The 25306-nt window shown below is 38.8% G+C and overlaps 1 protein-coding gene across 1 annotated transcript in view; it reads left to right on the forward strand.

The window, feature by feature from the left end:
• Positions 1–25306, forward strand: part of nmbr (neuromedin B receptor) — a 48981-nt gene that overhangs the window by 3595 nt on the left and 20080 nt on the right. The window contains exons 2-3 of the mRNA XM_020920425.2: positions 14451–14592; positions 17931–18140. Of these exons, the coding sequence (XP_020776084.1) occupies positions 14451–14592; positions 17931–18140 (352 nt within the window). The remainder of the gene's footprint in view (positions 1–14450; positions 14593–17930; positions 18141–25306) is intronic.

Genomic DNA, 25306 nt, shown 5'->3' on the forward strand with positions numbered 1-25306 from the left:
AAAACCACTGAATCACTGTCTTCTTTAATATAAATATTTTCATTGAACACAGATCCCACAAACCTGAACCAGTTAAGCAGTGGCTAAAATGAAAAGATGAAATAAACACCAAACTATGTTGGAATGAAGCTTAGAGAAAGATTATGACTCTATGATCATTTGACCCCAAAAAAGTGCTCGCTCAGGGCTTTGACTGTTGACATGTTTATGCCCTCTCCAGTGTCCAGCGCTGCAGCGTTTAATAACACCTCTGCACCTCAAACTGAAAGAGACTTACATCTGATATAACTGTACACCATCTCACTGTCACTTCTCTCTCAGGATAATGTGATTTATTGGTAATGAAAGCTATCATGTGTTGTATCTCCACAGAAGAGAAGAAAATGAGACGAAAATTGTTCATCTTCGCAGAGCTAATGTTCTGAGTGCTGATTCTAAAGCAGTATATGAAATAGTATATTATTATGATCTGTTTGCACCTTGTAGACAAGTGATACAGCTTCAATTCAGAATCAAAGAAAATCACAAACAGATAAGCATAAGAATATCAAACACATAAAACTGTTACTAGTTTTACAATGTCAGTGTCATTGTCAGTGAATATTTTTTGTTGAAGACAATACACAATAATAAGAAGAATGAAATGGGAAGAAAGGATGAAAGCATATATGTAAAAAAAATATTAAAATCTAAAAATCTAATTTCAACATTTGTAAAGGACATCACCACTACTGCATATAATAAGACTACTAAATGTAACCTTGCTCATGGACTGTTCAGACACATTAGATCCCTGACATTTTTGAGTCATGCAGTTTTATCCCACGCAGAACTCAGTATGGAGCAACTATTTTATTGATTCATAAAACTTTTGTGTTCTCCAACTATGAATTATCACACACGGATATTTATTTGTTGTAAAAAAGATTTCAGACTGAAACCAAGTTTGAACTGCAAGTGTAATATGGGTATTTCACCACTAAACGTCACTAATCTTCTCACATCTAAAAGAAAATAAAGCAGTAGTGTATGCAGCCAAATCAGCAAAGCTCTATCAAGATACTTAGAAACTTGAGGGGTGCACCATGTTTTGAGTTTTTTTCCCTTAGGGGGTGGTTATTATAAAAAAATGTAAAAGTCAGAACAGTGGCCATAGCGATTAAAACAAAATAGTATATCTTTTTTTTATAGGGAAAATGTCCTCAGGAAGTTTTATATAGGAATCTGAAACCCATGAATAAAAGGGAGCAAATTGAAACGCAATGCTCTAATCGGCTGCGTCACTGGAACCCCCGGATGATGCCTGATGACTTCCTTAATGAGCAATCAAGTGTTTAATTCTGTATCAAATCCACATTAGCTTCTCCATGTCCTGAAATAGAGAACAAAACTGTCATTGTCCAAGGTCACATCTGTTTACACAATATTAGTAATCTGGATTTAAAGGTCCTGTTACACAAAATTGATGTTTGAGTAATCCTTTATTATTAGTTTGTCTACATCTCCAAAGCTCCACATGCTCTGTTCTGAAATCATCTTAACGATCAAGTGAAGGTATGTGGAGTTTAAAAGAACAAAAGAACAAAAAGCTATAATCTACTTGGACGTGTGAAGTAAACATTTCTGACAAAAATCATCAACAAACAATAAGTGTTTAGCAGCCTGCCGCCACAGCATAAATACTGTCTCTAAACTCTAAAAGTATTATATTTAGACTGCATTGAAACCAAAATGACTCTAATCGAACTAAAAAAAAATTGCATATTCTTCAGAAGTGAGGGCAGCTCTCTTTCAGACATCGTCATAAACACAAACACTACAAGAAGCAGAAAATTACCCACAAAATATAAGAATTACAGACAACTGTCAAAAGATAAAGTTAAATATGTTATTACAGAAAGATTAGACTGTGATTTATGTGACTGTTTTGTCCTTGGCACCAAATGTTCTTTCAAATTAAAAATCTAAATTCTAAATCAGCAGATTAGATTTTAATAAAACCTTTCGCAACCATGGCAGGTTTCCCATCAGTTTAGTCAAATATCGCATATTTAATAAGAGATTATGTTTGCAAACAGAGGAATTTACTCAAATTGGAAAACAACAATTTATCATCATCTATTTCTAAAAAAAACCTTGGCTGTGACTCACCTTAATTTAAGAAACATCCGGGCTCAACTCCCAGGCCTTTCTGTGCAAATGCATGTGTTTCCATGTTTCCATGTGTCAGGGTGGGTTTCACCGGGTCCTCTGGTTTGGCCCATAACACAAAACATAATATTCCAACTATTGTGACCAAGCCCATAGCTCAAGAGCTGGAGATGGGTCCTTGCCACGCCCACTGCTTCTGACAGAAACATTGAAAGACGAGTAAAATGCAGAGGTCGTATGAGTGTCCCTTAAACGCACCGTCCGAAATTTTGGACATAGGACCTCATTTCCTAGTGAGTCAGAGTGTTGGAGATGTGTTGACTGACTTTTTTTAAACATTCCATCCAGTCTTTGTATTTGCAGAGGTCGCTGGTGCTAGGCTAGTGTATGTCAATGGCCATAGTTAGCCTGCCACTAAAAACAGTCTTACCCACTCAACAAAACACCTGAGGAAAAACAATTATAATGCCAGACTGTCAATGTGAATGTCTGTGTTGATAGAATAATTTTAGAAGTAAAGCCAACCTTGCATTTGAAGCATTTATGTCTGAGCAGCAGCAGCAGCAAGTTGTACTTCCTGATAGAAACCTTGGCAGCGGCGGTCTGATATCACATAGCACCTACCTTACCGGCAAAGTAAAACCCCGCTGCTGCTGAGAAAATAGTCCTTCAACCTGCGACGATTCATGTGATGCAAAGTTAGTTTTATTTCATACATTGTTTTATCAACACAGACATTCACATCGACAGTCTGGTGTAATAGCAGATTTGCTCCGGGTGTTTTGTGGAGTGGGTAAGACTGTTTTTAGTGACAGGCTAACTATGGCCATTGACATGCACTAGCCTAGCACCAGTGACCTCTGCAAATACAAGGACTGAATGGAATATTTAAAAAGTGTCTCCACACGTCTCCAACACTCTGGCTCACTAATAAATGAGGCCCTATGCCCCAAAACAAACAGTGGCTCCTCTAGCAAGACAATCAAAAGTGATAAAACTGTGAGAATCTTTTTCCCATTAACAAATGCAATCCTCCTCACTACTTCAATATTACTGTGATCTAAATAGACTCCAATCACACTGTGCTCTTGACAGATAACCCTGCAGACAACACATTTCTCTAATCATATTATGAAATCTAACTTAACCTTAATAACATTGAAAACAGATTGGTCATAATTCAAACAGATCTATCATTGATCGTGGTGAAAACAATTCTTTATTTGTTTGTGTTTATTTATATTCCATTACTGAAATATATTGCCCAATGCCTAGCCCTAATTCTCTTCTATGGATGACCAAACATAGCAACCTTGCACTGCCAGACAATATAACAAAGTAGATACAGATAAATTAGTTTAAGTCGTCCTATCTTACACGTATTTCCATCTGTTTTTGTTTTTTTTTCAATGTTTATTCAGAGCAAGGTGACATCAGTGGTTCACATTCATCAGAGTGGGTACATATTCACTCAGCAGTTTTGAGCAAGGCCTTTCCAATGGGAGCTCTCAAACGCAGCTAAGATTTGATTTAGTTCAACACCAACCGGACCTCGTTATGTTCTGGATCTCCACAAAACACTATAGATTTCACCATGGCGCTTTAACTGTCAACAGGGTAATTATAAAGGGACGAGGATGGGCTCTTTTGTTTTGGTCCCGTAAACAAGTGCGTAATACACTTGTGGGCTGCTGTTTCACTCAGTGGTTTGGGGTTCACATTAAAATAGACCGTACTGACAAGACAAGCATAAAAATAAAGGGCTCTAACTCTGTAGCAGTCTAATTACTCAGAAGTTGACAGTGTTTGACATGGTGAATAGTTTGCCCATTGGGAGCAAAACACACTCAGATTTAGACAAAAAAAAAAGCAAATTTATTCACACTAAATTGGCAAAAACTAGTTGACACCTACTTAACAGCAAAAAACAAGGACAAAAAAAAAAAAAAAACACACACAAAACTTTTAAAAAGCCAAAAAGCTAATTTAGTGTTGATTTCTCCATGAGGTGTTATTGCTTTGCCTAGATTCGAATGTTCCAAAGTGTGGAGTAAGCTTTATCTCCATGGCGATGAGCAGGTAACACCATCAGGCCAAGTTACATCCATTTTTTCCCCCCTAAGAGATTGTTCATTAATTGTGCGCTCTGTAACTTGGCGGTGGAGGGTCAGTCACCTGCTTGTCTCCGTGGAGATGTGCCTAGAATGTTCCACAGTATGACCATAAATTTAAGAATCTCCACGGAGACTTGCAATATTAGTTTAATGCCATGCTGTGGACAATTTAAAACAAAGCATTAACATTTCCATGGAGTTACAAAGTATACCTTTAAGCAGTAACTAAACTTGTAATTTAACAAATGCAAGACAGTCACGTTTATTGCCATACTGTGGAACATTCCAGGCAAAGCAATGACACCTACTTGACAAAAAGCAGGTGACCGACTGGAAAAGCTATAGTGCACTTTTAAAGTAAATCATTTAAGCATTTTATCTAATAGTGACGTGAAGTGACATTTCAAATCCACTTTAGATTCTCAATCCGTGTATCATTTGTTCATTTTGTTTTTCAAAATAAAATCAAAAATAAGAAAACGAAAAAACTACTATTTTCTTCATTATTTGTCTCCAAAACCAAAATGAAAAAAACAATTACGATTCTTTTATTCTTTTTTTGATTTTATGTTTAAATGAATAATGGAAAAAAATAATAACGGCCTTTTCCCGTTTCTGTGACTTAAACTGCAGTGCTGTGTACGGGATGAACCAGGACTAAAAGAGAACTAAACCAGGACTAAACCAGGTTTAAACCAGGTCTAAACCGAACCAGACTGAACCAGGACTGAACCAGGACTGAACCAGGACTGAGTGTTGGGACAGGCTGGGAGGTGCGCCCATGTAGACTGTCGGGTGATCAGGACTGAGACTAGGACTGAGACCGGGACTGAGAATGAGACTGGGACCAGACCTGGAAAAGGACTGAGACCGGAACCAGACCAGGACCAGATCGAGGACTGAGACCAGGACTGAGACCGGGACCAGACCGGGACTGAGACCAGGACTGAGACCGGGCCCAGACCCGGGACCCAGACCCGGGACCAGACCCAGGACCAGACCAGAACTGAGACCAGGACCAGACTGGGACTGAGACCAGGACCAGACCAGGACTGAGAACAGGACTGAGAATGGGACCAGACTGAGACTGAGACCAGGACTGAGACCAGGACTGAGACCGGGACCAAACCAGAACTGAGACCAGAATCATACCGGGAGCAGACCAGATATTTAGTTATTTTTTATTTTATTTTGAAAAAATAATGAATGAATGATACACGGCTTCTTCTCCATGTCCTGAAATGTCCAGCCAAAACTGTCACTACACAATGTTAGTAATCAAGATTTAAGTACTTTTCATGAGTTTCTTGAATTTTCTCATTTATGATACTAATTATCTGCTATTGTACTACACTTTGTAACTGGGACATTCAATTCTCCCAAACATGTGAGACTACTCAGGTGAAGAATGCCTTTTTTTATTGAAGTGATTTCAAAGAATGAATTGCTTTATGTCGAGAATATTGAAGGACCCACACTGTTCAAAAGAATAAATTGCAAACCGAATAATGCAGACAGCAGTGGACAATTGTGCTTCACTGGAGGATAATTTGGACATTTTCAAAACGTCTGCTGATTGTAGTGGACTTGTATGCATAAAAACAGACTCAGGTCAATGGGGACAGGTCAGAAATGCTAGAGCAAATGTAGTGGACACTATCAGGGTTTCTTATATAGGACTGAAGTGGAAAGCAAAAGTGTGCATTTTTCTTTAATACACACTCGACTGAATATTGTAAGGGTGGTTATGATGAGGCAAGAATGAAGGTTTATTGTTGCTGATGTCTGGTCAGTGGGAAACAGAAATCTGAGGAAATGTTCATCTCTTTGATGTTAAAATCTTAGCAAAATGGTCATGGGTTCAATTCCTGAACAAAATCATCTATGGTAAATGCTTCCAACAGGTCTCAACAGTGGAGCATTTGAGTAAAACATAACAAATTACATTCTCTACAGTACTTCATAGGTGGGTATTAGATTGTATCTATGAATAATATTGTCAATTTTGAATATTGGTCAACTGTTAAACTGTTATAATGAGAAAAAATGTGTTTTGTGGGGAATTTTCAACTACTTTTACTGTTTATAGTTGCCATTTTGAGCACCTTTCACCAGTCAAAAGTAGGGGTGTTAATGATATCCAAGTCTCATGATACGATATCGTCACGATATGAACCTCATGGTACAATATTTATTGTGATATTGTGGGAAAGCTCACGATTATGAATGTAAAAATATCCAAATCTCTCAGCACGATATTTTCACAATATAAATCTCATGGTACAACATTTATTTCAATATTTCGTGGAGGCAAACAAAACTGTGAATGCTACTTTTTCCTCTTAAAATGCCTTGACAAGACTTAATCCAAAGAACTAAGACTTAAAAGTGCTTAGAACTGTTATTTCTTCTTGTAGTCTACACTGAAATGGGGCAAAGGATCATGGTCTATGTAGTTCTCTCTGTCTTTTTTTTATTTTTAGCTATTGCTGCACCATAACTCTTAATTTAAGCAAAGAGACTTGTAATTTGATATATTGTGATGGTCCACGATATTATTGTGAGAACTATGACGATACGATATCACAATATTTTGGTTATTGTTACATCCCTAGTCAAAAGATATACTATTTTGTTCTAAACTGTTCATCGCTATGGAAACTATATGCTGATTCATCATCACTCTGATACTACGCCATTTTGAGCACTTTTAACTATTCAACAGGTAAAATATTTTGTTCAAATTGTTAATTGCTATAGAACCTATGCTAAATATCTCTCCCTCTGCAACACATGGATACACTTCAAGCATATTATCATTGGATTGACATATGCTCTCAATATCTTTATCAGAATACTCAAAAAATAATACCTAATATCATTTTCAGCCCCAGCCCTAGACAGATGCCATTAGACATTACATCCAGATTGAAAAGTGCAGTCTTATGAAACAAACATCCACTTTCACTGCAGAAACCAAAGATAAGTCAGACGGCCTGTGATCTTCTCATTTGAATGGATGTCACTGTGAGCTGAACCCAGCCAAACACATTACCACCGAAGCACTCAGCCCTCCCAGCCCTCCTCGCCCCGCTCCTCTAGGGTCATGATCTCACACTGATCGATGGGTCTGGGCTGTCTGTTTGTCCATCAGGCTGGAGGTGATTCTCACAGCTAATGACCTGTTAGCGTAATTAGCCCGATAGAGAAGCGCAGGGAATGCTAGTCTCATTAGCGCCCCCTTTAGGCCCACTTTAGCCCACTTATTGGCCTATCGAGATCTGTTCGGGGGTTGTGGTCGCAGCTGTGGAGAGGAAATGAGCTCCTCCAGTACACCTGATATTTCTGCGTGAGCCAGTGACGACAGACAAAGAACAAGGAGCACTATATCACTGGAACACTTCACACTAACAAGAGGATATGACTTGTGTTTTTTCTTTCTTTTTTTGGTTTAAAAGGTTCTATATTACACAAAATTGACTCTTGTGAGGTTTAAGATCACCCAAAACATACATGGAGCTGTGTTTTGTTCATTCACACATTTGAAATAATCCTGCATGATTAGTCTACATCTTTAGTGCTTAAAATACTCTATTCCAACTTGTGATGTCATGAAGTAGTAGTTCAGTAGATAGTGGCAATCCCAGTGCTGAAATTATACAAATTATTATTATATTATTTGGAGTTGGAGTTTAAAAACACAGCAGACAACTTCTTGTATTACCACATGACATCACAAGGTGGGTGAGCTGGCCTGCTCCCGTGTGGCGTATGAGTCAGCCAGCCTGCTTTCATCGACATTTACCAAATCAGCTATAATGGTCCCACAGAGTCAGAGCTTGTATAGAGTGACAGCTCCATCATTTCTTCTGCATCCTCTATGTTTAAATACAAAAAAATATATAAAAAATGTTACAAATGATATCACAACAGTCTCTTATATTATTAAGTACAGATGAGTGGCAGCCAAAATGAATAGCTTTAAAATGCTGGTTTTGGTTGTAATTTAGTGAGTTCTTGGGTCTAGTAAATAATAGAAATGATCAGGTCAAACATTTGTGAATACCTTTTGTATATTTCAGGCAAAGTACAATCGCCACGTTTACATGATGTTTTTTTTTTTTCCGATTTAATTATTCCGAATTAATTAATTTGGAATTAAATTATTCTCCTTCAAGTTTACATGGAAATAATAATTCCGAATTAAGGTTTACATGGAAAACACATTAAATCGGCTTTATTTAATTCCGCGATGGGGAAGGGTTCTGATTGGACAAGCACACAAACGTATTTACGTTGACCGGAAGAAAACACACATCAGCTGCTACAGGCTTTTTTGTAATCTCGGTTTGTCGTTACGTGTGGGGATGTGTACCGCTGTTCTCCCGCCCATATAAACTGGAACCCAGTCTTCGGAACCAGCGAGAGCAGCTCCTGTTCAGGTCGGCCCCAGAGGAGCTGTAGTGAGGAGTGGTGTTAGGTGCCTCTGCCTGAGAAGCGCTTTCCCTGGGGAAGAACCAAGAGCACAGTGGACGGACGCTCAGAACAAGATATAACCAAACAAACCGGAGTCGAGCTTCTGTCTGGATGTTTTGCACCACCTCGATACAAGCCAAGCTGCTCGAGCACGGAGAACAGGAGCAACCACAGCACACTCTCACTTTCGCAGCAACGATCCAGTGGTCTTGCTCGCCTCCATCTGGAACCAGCGCCACCTGTCTGACCAACTCGCTCGGAGAGCGTGATGTCTGAGCTTCTGCTCCAGGCTGATGTGGTGAGTTGTGTACAGTTCTAGGCTACATGCTGCAGTTTTATGAGTTCATGGTGATAGCTTGGGATGAGGATGGCTCGCGGTGTTAACAGGGAACCTCGGTACCTTTCACAATTCCATGGGCAACGGGAAACAAAAGTACGGGAACACAAACATGATACAAACTTTTTTTAAGCATATTGCAGTGCGCTATCACGTCAGAAGGGTGATCCAACGCACATGCGCTGAACAACCGGAATTATTTTTTAGCAGAATAAACGTTTACATGGTCATGGAATAAATTAATTAAACTTAAAAATCGGAATAAACCACCCACTTAATTCGGATTTAAATTTAATTCCGAATAATCATTACATGTTCTTTTTAAAGTGGAATAAATTTTGTTCTGAATTAAATTATTTTTAATCGGAATTAAAACTCTCATGTAAACGGGGCAGATGTAATCATTATAGAAAAATGTCTCTTGCTCCCCATATGAAAGTATGACATGATCACAATCTGAAAACCACCAATAGAGCAAAGAGGACAGATCTTTCCTGAAAATTAATAATAATAATAAATGTCCTGCACATATGAAACAAAAAAACATTTCAGGCAAGATAATTTTTTCCATGTAATGAAAAACCTCTTCTGGTCAGATAGGCTATACTCATTTTAGTGGCTCTTGACAATAACCTTATGAAAGAAATCACACTTTATGAGTCCAGAAACAGCAGCTGAGGCCAAACAGATACAGCTAAAGGATAAATAATAGTCTATAAGAGGGACCTGTGAGCTTCAGATATTGTATCCACTAGCTCCATGATGACTCATTGCGACTGTGATTAGATGTGTGATTCATGGTTTAATTCTAAGGTTCTATTTAAGGTTCCAATTTAAATGCATCCAGAAGAATTGACAAAAAGACTGACATATGAATTGGCAAACTGAGAATCACATTTGAGAACATGTACAAATCTAAACGTAGCAGAAAAAGGCAGATTTTTTATTTTTTTTTTCCATTCAAAGTTTTTCTTGCTGTGAGGTGAGAGTGCTTTGCGTCAATCATCTACCATTTGGTGTTCTTAAAGTTTACATTTCTGAAGGATACCTAAGAAATGAGGTTGGGTAAGAAAACAGAAATGGAGAAGAACATGCAAACGTTCCTCTTTTAATCCATGATGTTATTCTTGCTTTTATTTCTTTGTAATGCAGCTGCCATGTTCCAAATACGAAGTGAGCATGGGCACGCTTCTGGCTCCACTGACTCTTGAAAAATTGTCACCTGTCTCTGTAACTGCTGCAGTGAGCTCTGTCATTTTGGTCTTAAAATGTTTGTATTAACCAGTCACTATTTTATTTTGCTAATAAAAAAAAAATAAAAAAAATCCTAATGTGGAACTGGCTCCATATTCGCCTGTATAACTGTTAGCCTTGTGAACTTAATTTAAGTGGAACCGAACGCTATGGGTGACGTTATACTCCCTTAGTCCACTTCTTTATATAGTCTTTGATAACATTAATAGCTTCTTTTTATATAAGTGTGTGTACATCCCCGCTGTATTTCCTATTAGCTACCATGTATCAGAGAAACAGCAAATGTCATGTGGGCCTGTGGTTAAATTCAAAGACCTGGTTGTAACTGGAGCCTTGACCCTGATGTATGATTCAGCAACAAGTGCACTCAGCTGTCTGTTTGTGTCTATGAAAAAAAAAAAAAAAAAACACCTCATGACTGAATGTACATCCACACAGTAGATGAGGCTACCACTTTAGCTGTAAACATGTCTCACAGGTGTAGAGTGCCTCCTGGGCTTCCAGCATGAAAAGACATGCATGCTTTTAAACACATGATTTCCCCATAGTATAGTCCTGTATGTGGACCACTACCACACAGCTACTTCTATTAAGTGTTCGGCAAGTGAAAAACACAACTAGTTCATTTTAAAAGGGCCAATATCAGACTATTTTCTGATCTATGTTCTCCTCACAAACAGACCTGGAGTTGAGTTTTGTTTCATTCAAACATGTTTAACACCCAAACACTGCATTTGGGCTGAGTTCTTCTCTCAAACTGAAAACGCTCTGTTCCAATTTGTGATGTCATGTTGTAATAAAGGAAGTGCTCCACTATGTTTTTAACCTTCATAACCTTCACTAGAATCATTTGGATGATTTCAGCCCTGGACATGCCCATCTTTACTGAACTAAAGGTATAAGTAACTGTTAAGTTGAAAACTACCACCACATGACAGATGAAGGTGGAACAGAGCTTTGGAGATGTAGAAAGACTAATAATAAAAGGTTACACAACCATGTGTGAATGAAACAGTGAAACAAAACACAACCCCAGGTATGTTTTGATGACGTAACAACGTTATAACTTGGCTTAAAGCTCACAAGAGTCAACTTGCTTAATATAGGACTTTAAAACTGTTTGCAGCAGTCCAATTTATTGCTCACGTCCCATACACTGAGCATCCTCATTATTTACCATAATGAGTTTATAAGTGCTTTTCACAACTTTCAGAGAGCAGAATTTACTATCATGGGAAAGCGAGCAAGCATTAGCATGTAAATGCTGCACTTTCTGTTTTGCAGAGGGAAAAAAAAACACTAATTAGATGCAATCATCTTTTTTTTTTCCATTTTCATTCTAATTTTTATTCATTCTCATTTTCTTCTGCTTTTACAGTATGCCATTATATATCTGTACAGTTTCTTTAATAGTATCTAATCAGTGTGTGTTTGCTTTGATTTCCAATATTCCCATTGCAAACTGGGCACCTGGGTGATCTCTGGGTGCTGTCCTTGGCTCATCTCTTGCTTGGTGCAGTGAAAACATGTCAACAAAGTCTGCAGCTCTTCTGTATTTTACATTTGCACAGCCTGTCCTGCCTATACAGTGGGTGGAGGAAGATATTTACTTATCAGCACTGTGTCTAACAACTCACAGTTAACTGAGAAAAGAAAAGTCATTCTTTGCACTTGGGGCAATAAAAACAGAAATATTATCCCCATGCTTCCATGTTCTAGAGGCACCTGAACTAAATAAAGAAAAGGGAAACAAAAGAAAGAGGTGTTGCATCCACAGCTTTACGCACAGTGTGATCCATCAGCACAGACCTGCACCACCTCGGGTACAGAAAATACCTGAGAATACTAATTCTAAGTAATTGTATTCAAGTTCAGTTAGATAAAGAGTTAGGTTTCTTTATTTGATCTGTGAGAAGCAATTTGGGTTTCTTTTTCATTTAGTGGCAATCTGAATACATTTGCATTTCAAAGGAATACATTGTGATACTTGATCATGTACTTTCAAAGTATTAGTGAGGAAAATAGAAGTGAGTGTGCATACGATTTTAACGAACTCCCTACGAATAATGCTCCACAAGCTGTCTGAGCTTCGAGGGAGTGCGCATGTTTGCAATAGGCTTCAGACTCATTTTAGCCTTAAAGGTCCCATACTGCACAAAACTGACTATGACTATTAGAATGTTGTTACCTCATCAAAAACTTCCCCAAAATTGTGTTTTGTTTCATTCACACATGTTTAAGTAACCCTGCATTATTGGGCTGTCTACATCTCCAAAACTCAAAATGCTCTGGTCTACCTTGTGATGTTATGAAGCAGTAGTTTTCATGTTAACAGCGACATTTTACCGCTTAGTTCAGTAGAAATTGACAATTCCAGGACTGAAATTATCCAAATGATTCTAGTGATAGTGTCTGGAGTTTAAACACAGTAGAGCACTTTCTGTATAACCACATGACATCACAAGGTGAGACATGTGTTTTCTGTTTGAGAGAAGAACATCTGTGAATGAAACAAAACTCAACTCTGGGTATGTACGTAGACCAGAAAATAGCATAAAATGGGCATTTTAAAGAAAAAAAAAGTATGTATATATATATATATAGTATAAAAGTATGAATGAAAATGTTCACTGTTCCAGGAATGCATTTTGTGTGATTGACTGGAAAGGAGGGGTCAGCAGGTCAGAGCAGCAGAGTTGAGGTAATGAGTCTTTTTCAGGATTTGAAAAGAGTCATCTTGTACTATGTGCAGTAGAAGAGAATTTCTGAGATGAGCAGATGCTGTAATTGACAAAAGGATGTCAGGATTATGAGAGAGAAAAAAGAAGAAAAAAACACAATACCTTGAGTTTGTAAAGTTTGTAAAGAACACAGAGAACGGACTTCCAGGAATGCTCTTTATCGCTTGGTGTCTGAGCCCTGCTATTTGGATTGTATACTCCTCTCATGTCCTTGAGCAAGTCACTCACCCCAACCCCCACTGTCAACAAGAGGTAGTAGGAATTAGAGATGGAAATATTGATAAAATCGTCAATGCTGTGTCAAAGATATGCAAAACCTAAATATTGAATGGTATCTCTATCATTTATAATTTATTATTACTTATTGTATTCTTTAAAATAAGAATTTAAAGTGATATTACTGCACTTGTGTGGGTAATTTTACAGTCCTTTCACATTTTGTCTGATACTCAAACCTCAAATATAACTGTTGGTTGTATAGTTATCGAGATATACTCCATGGTGAGAGAAAGACGTAGATGTTTGTCAGTATTGCCTACCCCTGCAGTCTGAGATATGTAATCCAACTACCAACTCTCTTACTTTAGTAAATAAACAAAATTTGAGCCCGGAGGATGATTTATTGTTGACGAATGTGTCAGAATTCAGAAACTTTCAATAAAGTTCCTTCTTGCAGTATTTCTTCTGTCACATCAAATCAGTACAGCTTTCGATATAAGACGGACCTGACAGTGGCTCTGGAAACAATCAAAAAAATAATAAAAATGTCAAAAATGTTTCACTTCACTTTAGATGACGTATATTTGTGCCCTTTGAGGATGAAATGTCTGATTCAAATGCAGGGACTGGTTGATTGGTTTGGGCTACTAAAACATTTGAAGGTTTTGAATGACTGCATACACAAGGCCTATGATACTTTTGTATTTTTATGTTTAGAATAAACCACATAGACACCATTTTAAAGGTACAGTATGTAACTTTTCAGAGGGTAAATCACTTGTTTGTCTTCTTGAAAATGGGATTGTTTTGCCTGAAAAGTTCCACAGTATGGCAATAAACATATCCAGTTTGAATTTATTCAGTTGCAGGTGTTTTTATAATTGCCAAAAAAAAAAACCAAAAACATATATTCTGATTGTGAGCGGGGTTGTCTCTACACAGTTCTGATCTGTAACTTGGCTTGTTGCTGTCTCCGTGGAGATATGGTTAATGCCATACTGTGGAACATGCTAAACAAGGCAAAAATGTATCCATGGTGACAGGCAGGTGACAGACCCTCCACCAGTAAAGTTATATAGTGAACTTTTACGGAGTTCATACACCAATTAAAATGTTCCATTTTCAGTACTATAGTAGTATGTGTCATGTTTCTGACAGGTACAGGGCCATAGTGAACCCCATGGACATCCAGACGTCAGGTGCAGTGTTCTGGACCTGTCTGAAGGCTGTCTCCATCTGGGTCCTGTCAATGCTGCTCGCTGTCCCCGAAGCCATCTTCTCCCAAGTCATCCACATGCCAGTGAGTACTACTCAGTCATAGGTTTCAGCTCCCTGTTACACACAACATTTTGTGAACTTTTCACCATTCACCGGATAGGATATTTTGTTTTGAATTCTATATTGTTACAGGAATTAACACAAGCCCATGCATAGCACTACACTACAGCATCAAGTACAGCAATAACAAACCTCCAAAGAAAAAGTAGAATCAACACCAACAACCAATACACAAAAGTTATACGGTATTTTTCGGACTATAAATCACTCCGCAGTATAAGTCGCACCAGCCAAAAAATGCGTATTGAAGATGAAAAAAACACATATAAGTCACACTCGATTATAAGAAATATAATATAGAAATTTATTTTATAAAATCAGAGACCAGGAACCGACATTTCATCTTGTAAGCAAGTTATAGTAATGACAGCAGAATAGAGAACAACAGGCTGTTAAGGTCACAGTTATTCAGACAATTACAGCATAAACAACAGAACAAGTTTACCAAACTCTCCATCTCACTCCAAATCACTAAATCCATTGAATTCTTCATCCTCTGTGTCACTTCTGAGTAATTCCGTGACCTCCAGAGGTAAACAGAGCGCCGCTTCCTCTTCTGCGTAGCTGTCATCAGACTCAGCATCAGTTCCAGTTAGAATTATGGCCTTTCTGAATCCCAACAGGACGATACAGAAGTAATGGTGCGATCAACTGACATGATACCAGATAGGACAGTGGCTCTTTCTCTTTCTTCTGCAGCCGACATGTGCAGTAGAATGTGAAGTGACAGTGGTATAGGAGTACACAAGCCTAGAGCGCCCTCTCGCAGCTGTCAATGTGAAAATGTTAACATACAAGTCGTAGGACCACCCAAACCATGAAAAAACTTGCGACTTATAGTCCAAAAAATAGTGTACTTGCTTTGGTTTCTATGTAGTGATAATGAATATACTCAAACAAAGGTAAGGTGCATATGACAGACTTTCAGGTTTTTAATTATAACTTGGCTTAGTGGGATAGTTGTACTTGTGCTAAATATTTATCATAGTTTATATGAGTTAAGTGATATTTTTTGGAAAAGAGGTTGAAAAGAAAAATTGGATTACATATATATTATGTGTAAGTTAAGACTCGACTCCACCCTCTCGTACACAGATGTCCTAAAGTATGTTCAAAGTTTTCCAATATGTCTTCCTCCAAAGTCTGAACTCTGCTCCAAACCACATACTTTTACTGACAGAGCTTTGGCTGTGGACCTCTCAATTAAACACATCCAATCTGAAATAGGAATGATTAGATGAGTCTCAATTAAAACATTTGAATAGCCCTACTTTAAAATATTCAGAACGCATTGCAAACTTAGCAAAGGTTATTCTTCCGTAACACGTTTGACACCATTAAATGTCCTTATAAATCCTCCCAACCACACTGTTTGACTTTGCCTCGCCCTGTCAAATGTAGTTCATCATCACATCAGCGTACAGCCTCCCATTGGACCAGCGCAGCCACAGCCATAAAACTGTATTTACTGACTTTATGAAGGCCCACTCCCTCCTCTTCACTCTTGATCCTGATTTATGTTCACATTCAGGGCTCTATTTCTCTGTGGCGCTCAGTCTCCTCTCCATCTGCTCTCCCATGATCACGTCATCCACCCACAAAGTTCGGGAGTTTGGATCAGAGTCAAAAGGAGCTGAGATAGAAAATCACCCAAAATGACTCTGGTCTAATGGTGTAATTCTCAGTTTGGATGTATTGTACAAACTTGGCTGGGCATCTGTTTCCTTTTCATTTACAATATGGTCTAATGAATGAATTCAAAACTGCGGCGAAACTTGAATTTCCCTCTGGATCAATAAAGTATCTCTCTGATGTGTTTAGGGTGTAGGCAGTGACATCATCAGATCACAAAACTTTCATTTTATAGTTTAAAATGGAGATCGAGATTGTCTCAGATTGTAGAAATTTCTGCGAGTCTAATGTTCAACCAACAGAGATTTTAAGATGCAAAAAAAAAAAAAAAAAAAGAAAAAAAAAAGCAAATTATGTTCTAGGCCATATTTATTGCCAATAAAGCATAATAATAATAATAATAATAATAATAATCTATAATTCAATCCATTGTATTTTATGTTTGGATTTTTCTTTCAAATAGTGTGAATTCCACATATCTTAGAGTGAAAATTAGAATAAATGATATGACAAAAATAAATAAATATTAATAATCACGATTTCAAGATCCAGGAAGAAGTTCAGAAATTTTTTTTTTTTATTTTTTCTTACATTAAAATGGCTTCTAATGTGACTTTCAAGAAGATTAAGGGGACAAACATTTGGTCTCCGCTCCAAATCATATTTTTTCCAGGATTGTGTATAGATCTCTCACTGAAAAAGACCCAAACAGATCCTTCGTCAATTTGAATTTCAATTAATGTTTGATTATTTGCATTGCAAATAATTCAACCGTAATGTTGTGAACACATCCTGCTCATTTGAGCCTCAGACACAGATGGTTGTTTGTGCATGTTTGTTTTTCAGCCCTATAGCTGCATAACTGTGCTTCAGTGAGGTGCAAAGTCAAAGAGACAGACTTCAGTCAACTCCAACTCTTCACAGAAGGGATCAAAGAAAAACTGTTCTCACATTCATTATTAAAGACTGACTTCATATAGCCTGGCCACCCCAAACTAACTCTTCTGCCTGATCTGTGTACACTATATGAGTCTGGATACTTTCATGTTCTAATGGATAAGACTGACAGACAGGACGACCAACCAGAGAAATATATGGTCTGTCCGATGTCAAAGCAAACATGGCCACTTCTGAACTTAGACATCTGCGCTTAGACATTAGGAGTTTGCGTGGTCAATACTGAACCACATATTTCAGAAAAATTAAGTGGCAAAATAATTGTGAGGAGAGCTCCATTCAATCCCGAGTTCTGAAGGAAGGTTGTCACACTTTCTATATGATAGGCTGCATTTGTATTCTCTTTTTTTATTATATTGTGCAACTTCTCTGGTGGAGGGTCTGTCAAATACTTTTCTTAATGGAGATGTTAATGCTTTCTCTGAATTGTTCCACAGTAGCATTAAACTTATAGCATGTATTCAATTAAATTGCTTAAAAAACATGAGCAAGGTCGACTCTCTGCAGATCTGATATGTAAATTGGCGGTGTCACTTTTTTGTCTCCATGGAAATAGATACATGTAATGCAATACAGTGGAGTATTCTGGAAAAGTTGCACAGTGCACGTTCAAGTAGTAACAGCACTGGGGAGTGTGAATTAACAAAAATATCACCCATAGATGAAAACCAGATCTCCTTGCACCTTTACACTGTCTGTCTGTGTATCCAGGCACAGACCGAGAACATCAGCTTTGCCAACTGTGTGCCGTACCCTCTGTCCAACGAGATGCACCCCAAGATCCACTCTGTGATGATCTTCCTGGTCTACTTCCTCATTCCTCTGGCCATAATCTCTGTCTACTACTACCACATCGCACGTACCCTCATCAAGAGCGCCCATGACATGCCCGGAGAGCTCAGTGACCACACCAGGAGACAGGTACGGCAGGTGTAAACATAATGTCTCTCTTTTTATGTCGCTCTCACTATCTCTCTCTCTCACACACACACTCCTCTCTCTTTCCTTTTTCTCTTCCTCTCTCCTCTACACCAAAAGACAAGTACAGCAGACGTAAATGTGGATTTATAATGTAAACATAATATGGAGCTTTTCATGCCGCCTTTGATGAACACTGACTTCAAGTAGCTGTCCAGTTGTCTTTGACTTTGACTTGGTGTCACAAACTAAAACTGTTATTATGTTCAATATTATTGCTTATTGCTCTCATTGTATAGAATCTGTTTTTGTGTTTGTAATTTGCTGATAGCCATGCTGCTAAGAAGCTGTTTCAACATTTTCAGTTCCTCACTACTGCCAGCAGAGGGCAACAGACTTAAACCCTGAACATTCTCGGTAAAAGAGCAAGTGTAGATATTGGTGGTTTTAAGATTCTGTGTTGTGATGTTGTCACACTCTCAGATGCAGGGTAAGAGACACATTACATTGTTCTTTGCCATGAAATATCACAGGACTAGAAGATAGAAGAACTCACTATATTAACACTTTAAAGGTGCACTATGTAACTTTCTGGCTGGAGGTCTGTCACCTGCTTGTTCCATGAATATGTCACTGCTCTGCTCATTAAACAGATCTGCCTTACATTTATTTAATAACAGGTAGTTTATAGTTCAAAAATACCTAGAAAATAAGCATTGTGATTGTGTCCGGGGTTGCCTCACCACAGATCTGACCTGTAACGGGCCCAATCCACACTAGTACATATTCAAGTTGTTTTCATTATGGATGCAGTGTTCATCCACACTAATCTGATGGAAAACGGCTCCAGAGATGGTCTGGTGCCGCCAGCTCTCAGTTCATCTGAGTACGGATCTGATCCGGCGGCACTGTATGGACACCTGAAAACACTGATACGCTGATGTAGGTCTATGCACCGTGAAGTAATTCCCTGCCAAAACGCTAAGAGGCTAGAATATATGTCCATTCATATATGCGGTTGACCTGCAGACGTATAATCTCTGAAAAGTTTAACAGGAACCAACTCCAATGCGATAGAAGCACAGAACAGACTCACCATTAGTAGAAGACGTCTCTGTCACAGAAACAACACATATAATCCACTGAGTCGTGTCCTTTAGTCTGACAGAAGATGAACCGCATCAGCGCACAATAGCGAGCTGTTTTTTGAAAATTATTAATTTGCCTATGCAGTTTTAAGTTTCGTTTCTGTAAAAAAAACAAAAAAACAAATATGCTCAAAGCTGTGTGGATAGGGAAGGATTACGGACACAGAAACGATGTGTCTGGACGCAAATCATTCCCGATACGGTGATTCCTTTCAGTGTAAACTTAACCTTGGTCTTGTTTGGTCTCCATGAAGATATAAAGGTTTAATACAATACTGTGAAACATTCCAGACAAAGTTTTTAACTGACCCTCCACCTGAAAAGTTACACAACGCGCCTTTAACTTTAACTATTAATTTTGCCTGCACCCATCTGTACTAAATATTACTGATCTATTGAACGTTGTGACGTCATCTGAAACCCAGCAATTTGTCAGATAAACACAGATGAACATATTCAGAGTAGGAATCAAATGGTTCTCTTTTAAGCTCCTTTAAGAAGTACTCTATGTAAAAAGGTTTATCCAGATAAGTGCTATAAGTGCTTTTGGCTGTTACAAAATCTGTGGTGCAATGATTTGAGACATGTTGCTCTTTGCACCCCTCCTCTTCTCTTCTCTCACACTCTTCTCTCACTCCCTACTTTCGGCATTTTAACTTTTAGGTTTCACATACTCAGGAGGAGTCTGGGTACCTCTTCCCCTCGCTCGCCTCCTTCTCCTCTTCCTTCCCTCACTTTCTCTATCTACACACTCCTCTTTCTTTCCTTCCTTCCTTGATACATTCTCTTCTCTCTCTCTTACACCCTCACTCTTTCTCTCCTCTCCCTCTCTCATCTTTTCTCCTCTACTATCCTCAGATTCTTTAGTGTATTTGAGCTCACACACACACACACACACACACACACAAACACACTCTGCTCTCTTTCCTTCATTCCTTCTCCTCTCTCCCCATCTCTCTCTCTTCTCCCCCCTCCTCTACTTTTCTTCAGATTTTCTATGTATTTGAGCTCAGAGGAGGACTGTGGACTGAATAACTTTTCACTTTTTGCCCCCCCCTCATCATCTCTCTCTTTTTCTCTCTCTCTTTCTCTCTCACACACACACACACACACACACACTCCTCTCTCTTTTCTTCATTTCTTCTCCCGTCTCTTTCTCTCTCCCTCTGTCTCGTTCTCTCTCTTCCGTTTCTCTTCCTTTTTCTCCCTCTCCCTCTTCTTCTTCTCTCTCTCTCTACACCTCCCCTCCTCTTCTACTTTTCTTCAGATTCTTTGCATATTCGAGCTCGGAGGAGGATTGTGAAATGAATCTCTTTTCACTTTTGGCTTTCACACGTTCAGGAGGAGAGGGCAAAGTGACAGCACTGAGTCAGAGCTGGAGTTTTTAGGACTAACCATTACGCTCATTATAAGAAGTCCGTTTAAAGTACAAGTAACATCATCTAGTCTTTTCAAGTCAAACAATATAATATAATCCCAGTTAAAATGTGTAAAATATAAAAGCGTTCCAGGGAATTGCCAATCTCTACTGAACAAACGGTAAAAAGAGCTTGTTGTGGTATTGTTATTGGAGTCTTTTCCTTATGATTTGTCATTTTAGTATTTTAAAAATGCTACAGACACAGTTATAATAGATGAGGGATGATAGGGCCCCTCAACACACTCGTAATCACCCACATATAAACAAATGCTAAAGTTCTATAATGTGACAATCTGCCCACTCTGACCTTTACCTCGGCTGATCTAATATTGCTTTTATCGAGAGTGCGGAGTTGGCTCTGCTTTCCAAAGGTTAGTCATTTGATTATAAACAGAAGAAATGGCAAATAAGAAAATATAAGAGGAGAAGGACTGCGGCTGTACAGTGGTTCAGGTGGTAGAACATAGAGTCTATGTTCAAGCCCTCTGTGCTTTAAAAAACTTGTCTAGCTCATTATAAATTAAAGTTTTAATTATTTACTCTTGCTGCATTCAACACTGACTACGCAAGAGTACAATTATTGGCCATGTTAAAACAATTATTTATTGATCAAACTGTGGGGACTATGAATGTGGTTTCTGTATGTGAAGGAAAAATTAAAGTCCCATTGGTGAAGTAAATCCATTATTTTTACATCGATTCAAAGTTCAGATATGGGTCAAAATATGTTAAGGCGAGGCAGATGGTAAATATGTGGGATTGAAGTCAGCTCTCCACAGATCTGACCTGTAAGTTGACCTGTGGTGTCAGCTGTTTTCATGTTGATAATAACTTTAATTACGATACTGGAGAATATTCAAGCAAGAGTTTCATGGAGATAAGTGGACCCTCCTCTAGAAAAGTTCCACAGCGCACCTTTAGCAGACCTAACATACCTGGACGACTGAAAGGGATTTGTTTTGGGGCAGCACAAACTTAAATTTATGTTTTGTTTTTACGAGAAAACCAAAAAAATGACTATAACCATATAACCATAAAACATCCGAGCAGAGTGAAAAAAGTTTCGTGTTTTTGTGTTTTGTTCCACTTTAAGTAAAAAAAAAAAAAGTTAATGTTATTACATGGACCAGTGATGGAATGTAACAAAGTAAAGTACTGTACTAAATTAAACATTTTAGATATCTGTACTTTACTTAAGTAGATTTTAAAGTGGACACTTTTACTTCACTATATCTGAGAGGAAGTATCCTTACTTTCTACTCCATTACATTTTGGAACAGGACTGAAAAATAAGGTAAAGTGTTTGAAGGTTTACTTTGTAGTTTGAGCAAACAAAAATATACAAATAAAAACAGCTGACTGATTCAGTTGTTTCTACTCAACAAAATTCAGCACAAATATGTACCAAAATTGCTACATTTGAAGCCTTAAAATATGCACAAAATACACTTTTTACTCTTAAAGTACTTTTTTTTGTTTGCTCCTGTATGTGTACTTTTACCTAAGTAACAAAACTGAGTGCTTCTTTCACTACTGACATGGACATAAAGGCAGTTATACTCTCCTGTAAATTCCTAGCCTAACACACATTGTAAAGTACTTTTCAAAAATAGTTCCTATCTGAAAGTTGTCTCTCTTTTCCCAGTCTGGCAGTTCATATTGAGCATTGTCACACAGTCTGGCCCTGGTCTTGTTAGGGCTCTAAATCCAGTGCTGTCGTTATTGTTTTTGTGCTCAGACTCAGGTGAGCAGTGATTTCTTTGACAGCTCAGTGACAAGTAACTGACAGCTGTGAATGCAACGCTTCAACACAATCAGAACTGAGACCTGAAGGTTATCCCAGGACAGGAACAAGAGGCACTCAAATACACTAACGTCAATTCAAGCAGTCAGGATTTTCAGTATTCCGAGAAGGGCACGATGAAAAAAAAATCAGATAGGATTTTTTTTTCTGAAAATGTTGGTTTCTTCAAAGTGCACAGTGTAACTCCAGGAACACTGGGGTCCATCACCTGCTTGTTTCTATGGATATGTCATTGCTCTGCCTGGAATGTTCCACAGTATGACATTAAACAGCTCTACCATACATTTCATAGCTCAAAAATACCTAGAAAAACAGATATTCTAACTGTGAGAGGTTGCCTTTCAGATCTGACCTGTAACTTGGCCTGGTGTGCTCTCCATGATGATAGAAAAGTTTAATACCATACTGTGAAACATTCCAGACAAAGCAATAACATGTCCAGAAAAGCATTTGAAGGACCCGCCACCGAAAAGTTACACAATGCACCTTTAACACTGAGCGAAGACTGAAATATGAACTGATAATACTTACACAAACTAATCCAGAATTCAAGAATTTCATGAGATTTGAGAACAACAAAAAGACAGGCTCAACACAGGATCATTTGTTCTTTATCGAGGACATTCAGTCATTTAAATTATGACCCATTGAAATTGCAGTTTTGATGAGACTGTATTTATTATTTTTATTATTTATTATGCACTAGTACAGAGCAAGGACGTAGAGACAGCACCATGAATGAGGTATGATGTCAAAAGCCAATTATATTTAAATTACGAATGTCAAAATTATTCTGTTACTTGATAATTGTGATTATATATGCTCAGAATGTTCAGCAGTTACCATGGTGATACGAGGCACACACTAGCAAACACAGTCAAAGCCATGTTCTAAGAAAATAAAAAATACAAAATGGATTTAAACAACATATTTTCTGGAACCTGTGAGAGTGACTAAAAAACTGTTTGCTAATGCTAGCTAGCTTGGGACAGTATTTTATATGTCCAATTTTAATTTTGCAATGGGCATTGAAGAACTCATACTTTTTCACTTTAAAAATGTAACTTGCAAAATCATTATGATTGACTTATCATTACTTGTCTGAAACATTTATGTGCAGTCTCTCACTGTTTTCAAATAATTGATTTATTTGAAACAGCATGTTATACAGAGTACAGTTTATTGCAGTTTCACAAGAAAAGCAAATGAGAAAAGTCTCATTCTATCTGAAGTATCTCCTCTTGACTTTACAAAGCCATCTGCTGAAACGGCAAAAGATGGAACCTTTGGTAGATGCATGTGGAGAAGGTTGAGCTCCAGTGTCCACCGTGTCTTCTTTAGCAGTGTGGTCCTCAGACTGAGAGAGTGGCTCAGGGTCTGTAACAGAGGGCTTCTCAAACTTGGAGGAGGATATCAGGTCTTCAGACCTGAAGCAGGATTTCATGTTCTCAGACCTGGGGCAGAACCTCAGGTTCTCAGACTTGGAGCAGCCCTTCAGGTTTTCAGACTGAGAGAGGAACCCGAAGTCTGGAACACAGGTCTCCACAGATTTAGAGGTGGACTTCAGGTTCTCAGATTTAGAGGAGGGCTTCATATTCTCAAACTTAGAGGAGAACTTCAGGTCCTCAGACCTGGAGCAGGACTTCAGCTTCCCAGACTGAGAGAGGGGCTCAAGGTCTGGAACAGAGGGCTTCTCAAACTTGAAGGAAGATGTCAGGTCTTCAGACCTGGAGCAGGACTTCATGTTCTCAGACCTGGAGCAGGTCTTCATGTTCTCAGACCTGGAGCAGGATCTTCATGTTCTCAGACCTGGAGCAGGTCTTCAGGTTCTCAGACTGAGAGAAGGACTCAGGAACCTCAGACTGAGAGAGGGACTTGGGGTCCTAAAACTGAGAGAGGGGCTTGGGATCTGGACCAGAGGGCTCCTCAAACTTGGAAGAGGATGTCAGGTCCTCAGACCTAGAGCAGGACTTCATGTTCTCAGACCTGGAGCAGGACTTCATATTCTCAGACCAGAAGCAAGACTTCAGTTTCTCAGACTTGGAGCAGGACTTGAAGTCTGAAATCTGTGCTGGGTAGACATCAGCATGTTGCTGTCCTCGAAAGAGCACACAGACCTGTGCAGCTGTGGCTCAAGTCACTAGCATGAGCAGGCCTTTGGAGGAGCAGCTCAGATCAGTCTGCAACTTGTGTGTGGGGACCAAGTGTGAGACTGTGCGGAAAACAGCCTGCACCATGAGGTCTCTGAGGGAATCAGTGAAGGACACAGTGTGCACCTTCTCTGTGCTCAGGCTTTGGGACACTTTGTCCATTACAGCCTTGGCCAGGCTCACAGTGAGAGCGCTCAGCATGCTGGAGGACATGCTGCAGAGGGCCGAGGAGGGAGAGGGCGGCTACGAACTCTCACAGATTTTAGTCACTAGCTCCAGGACCACCCCCCAAGGAGACAGCTCACAGGGAGAGCTGGCGTGGTATCTGTAGGAATACAGCTGCCTGTGTACACCACAGGTGCCTTTGTTCACCGTAGTGTCCAACAGTTCCTCACATACTCTCAGTGGCTCAGGGCTGTTGTTACTTTTAAGGTCATCCATGCATGTACAGTGTTTGTAAAGGCAGCAACAGTAAAAACACACAAACTGACCAGTGAATATGGATAAAAACCAAACGAGCAGAGTGCCTGAAAATGCGACCTGCACCAACGAATCTGACTCATGAAATGAGGTTTTCACTGTTGACATCGATGCAGCACTAAACCTGGTGACAATAGAACACTCTGGTTGCTATGCTGTTGCCATGC

This window comes from Boleophthalmus pectinirostris, unplaced genomic scaffold, assembly GCF_026225935.1.
Source record: "Boleophthalmus pectinirostris isolate CB_2022bp ecotype Guang Dong unplaced genomic scaffold, ASM2622593v1 HiC_scaffold_13, whole genome shotgun sequence".
NCBI lineage: Eukaryota > Metazoa > Chordata > Actinopteri > Gobiiformes > Gobiidae > Boleophthalmus > Boleophthalmus pectinirostris.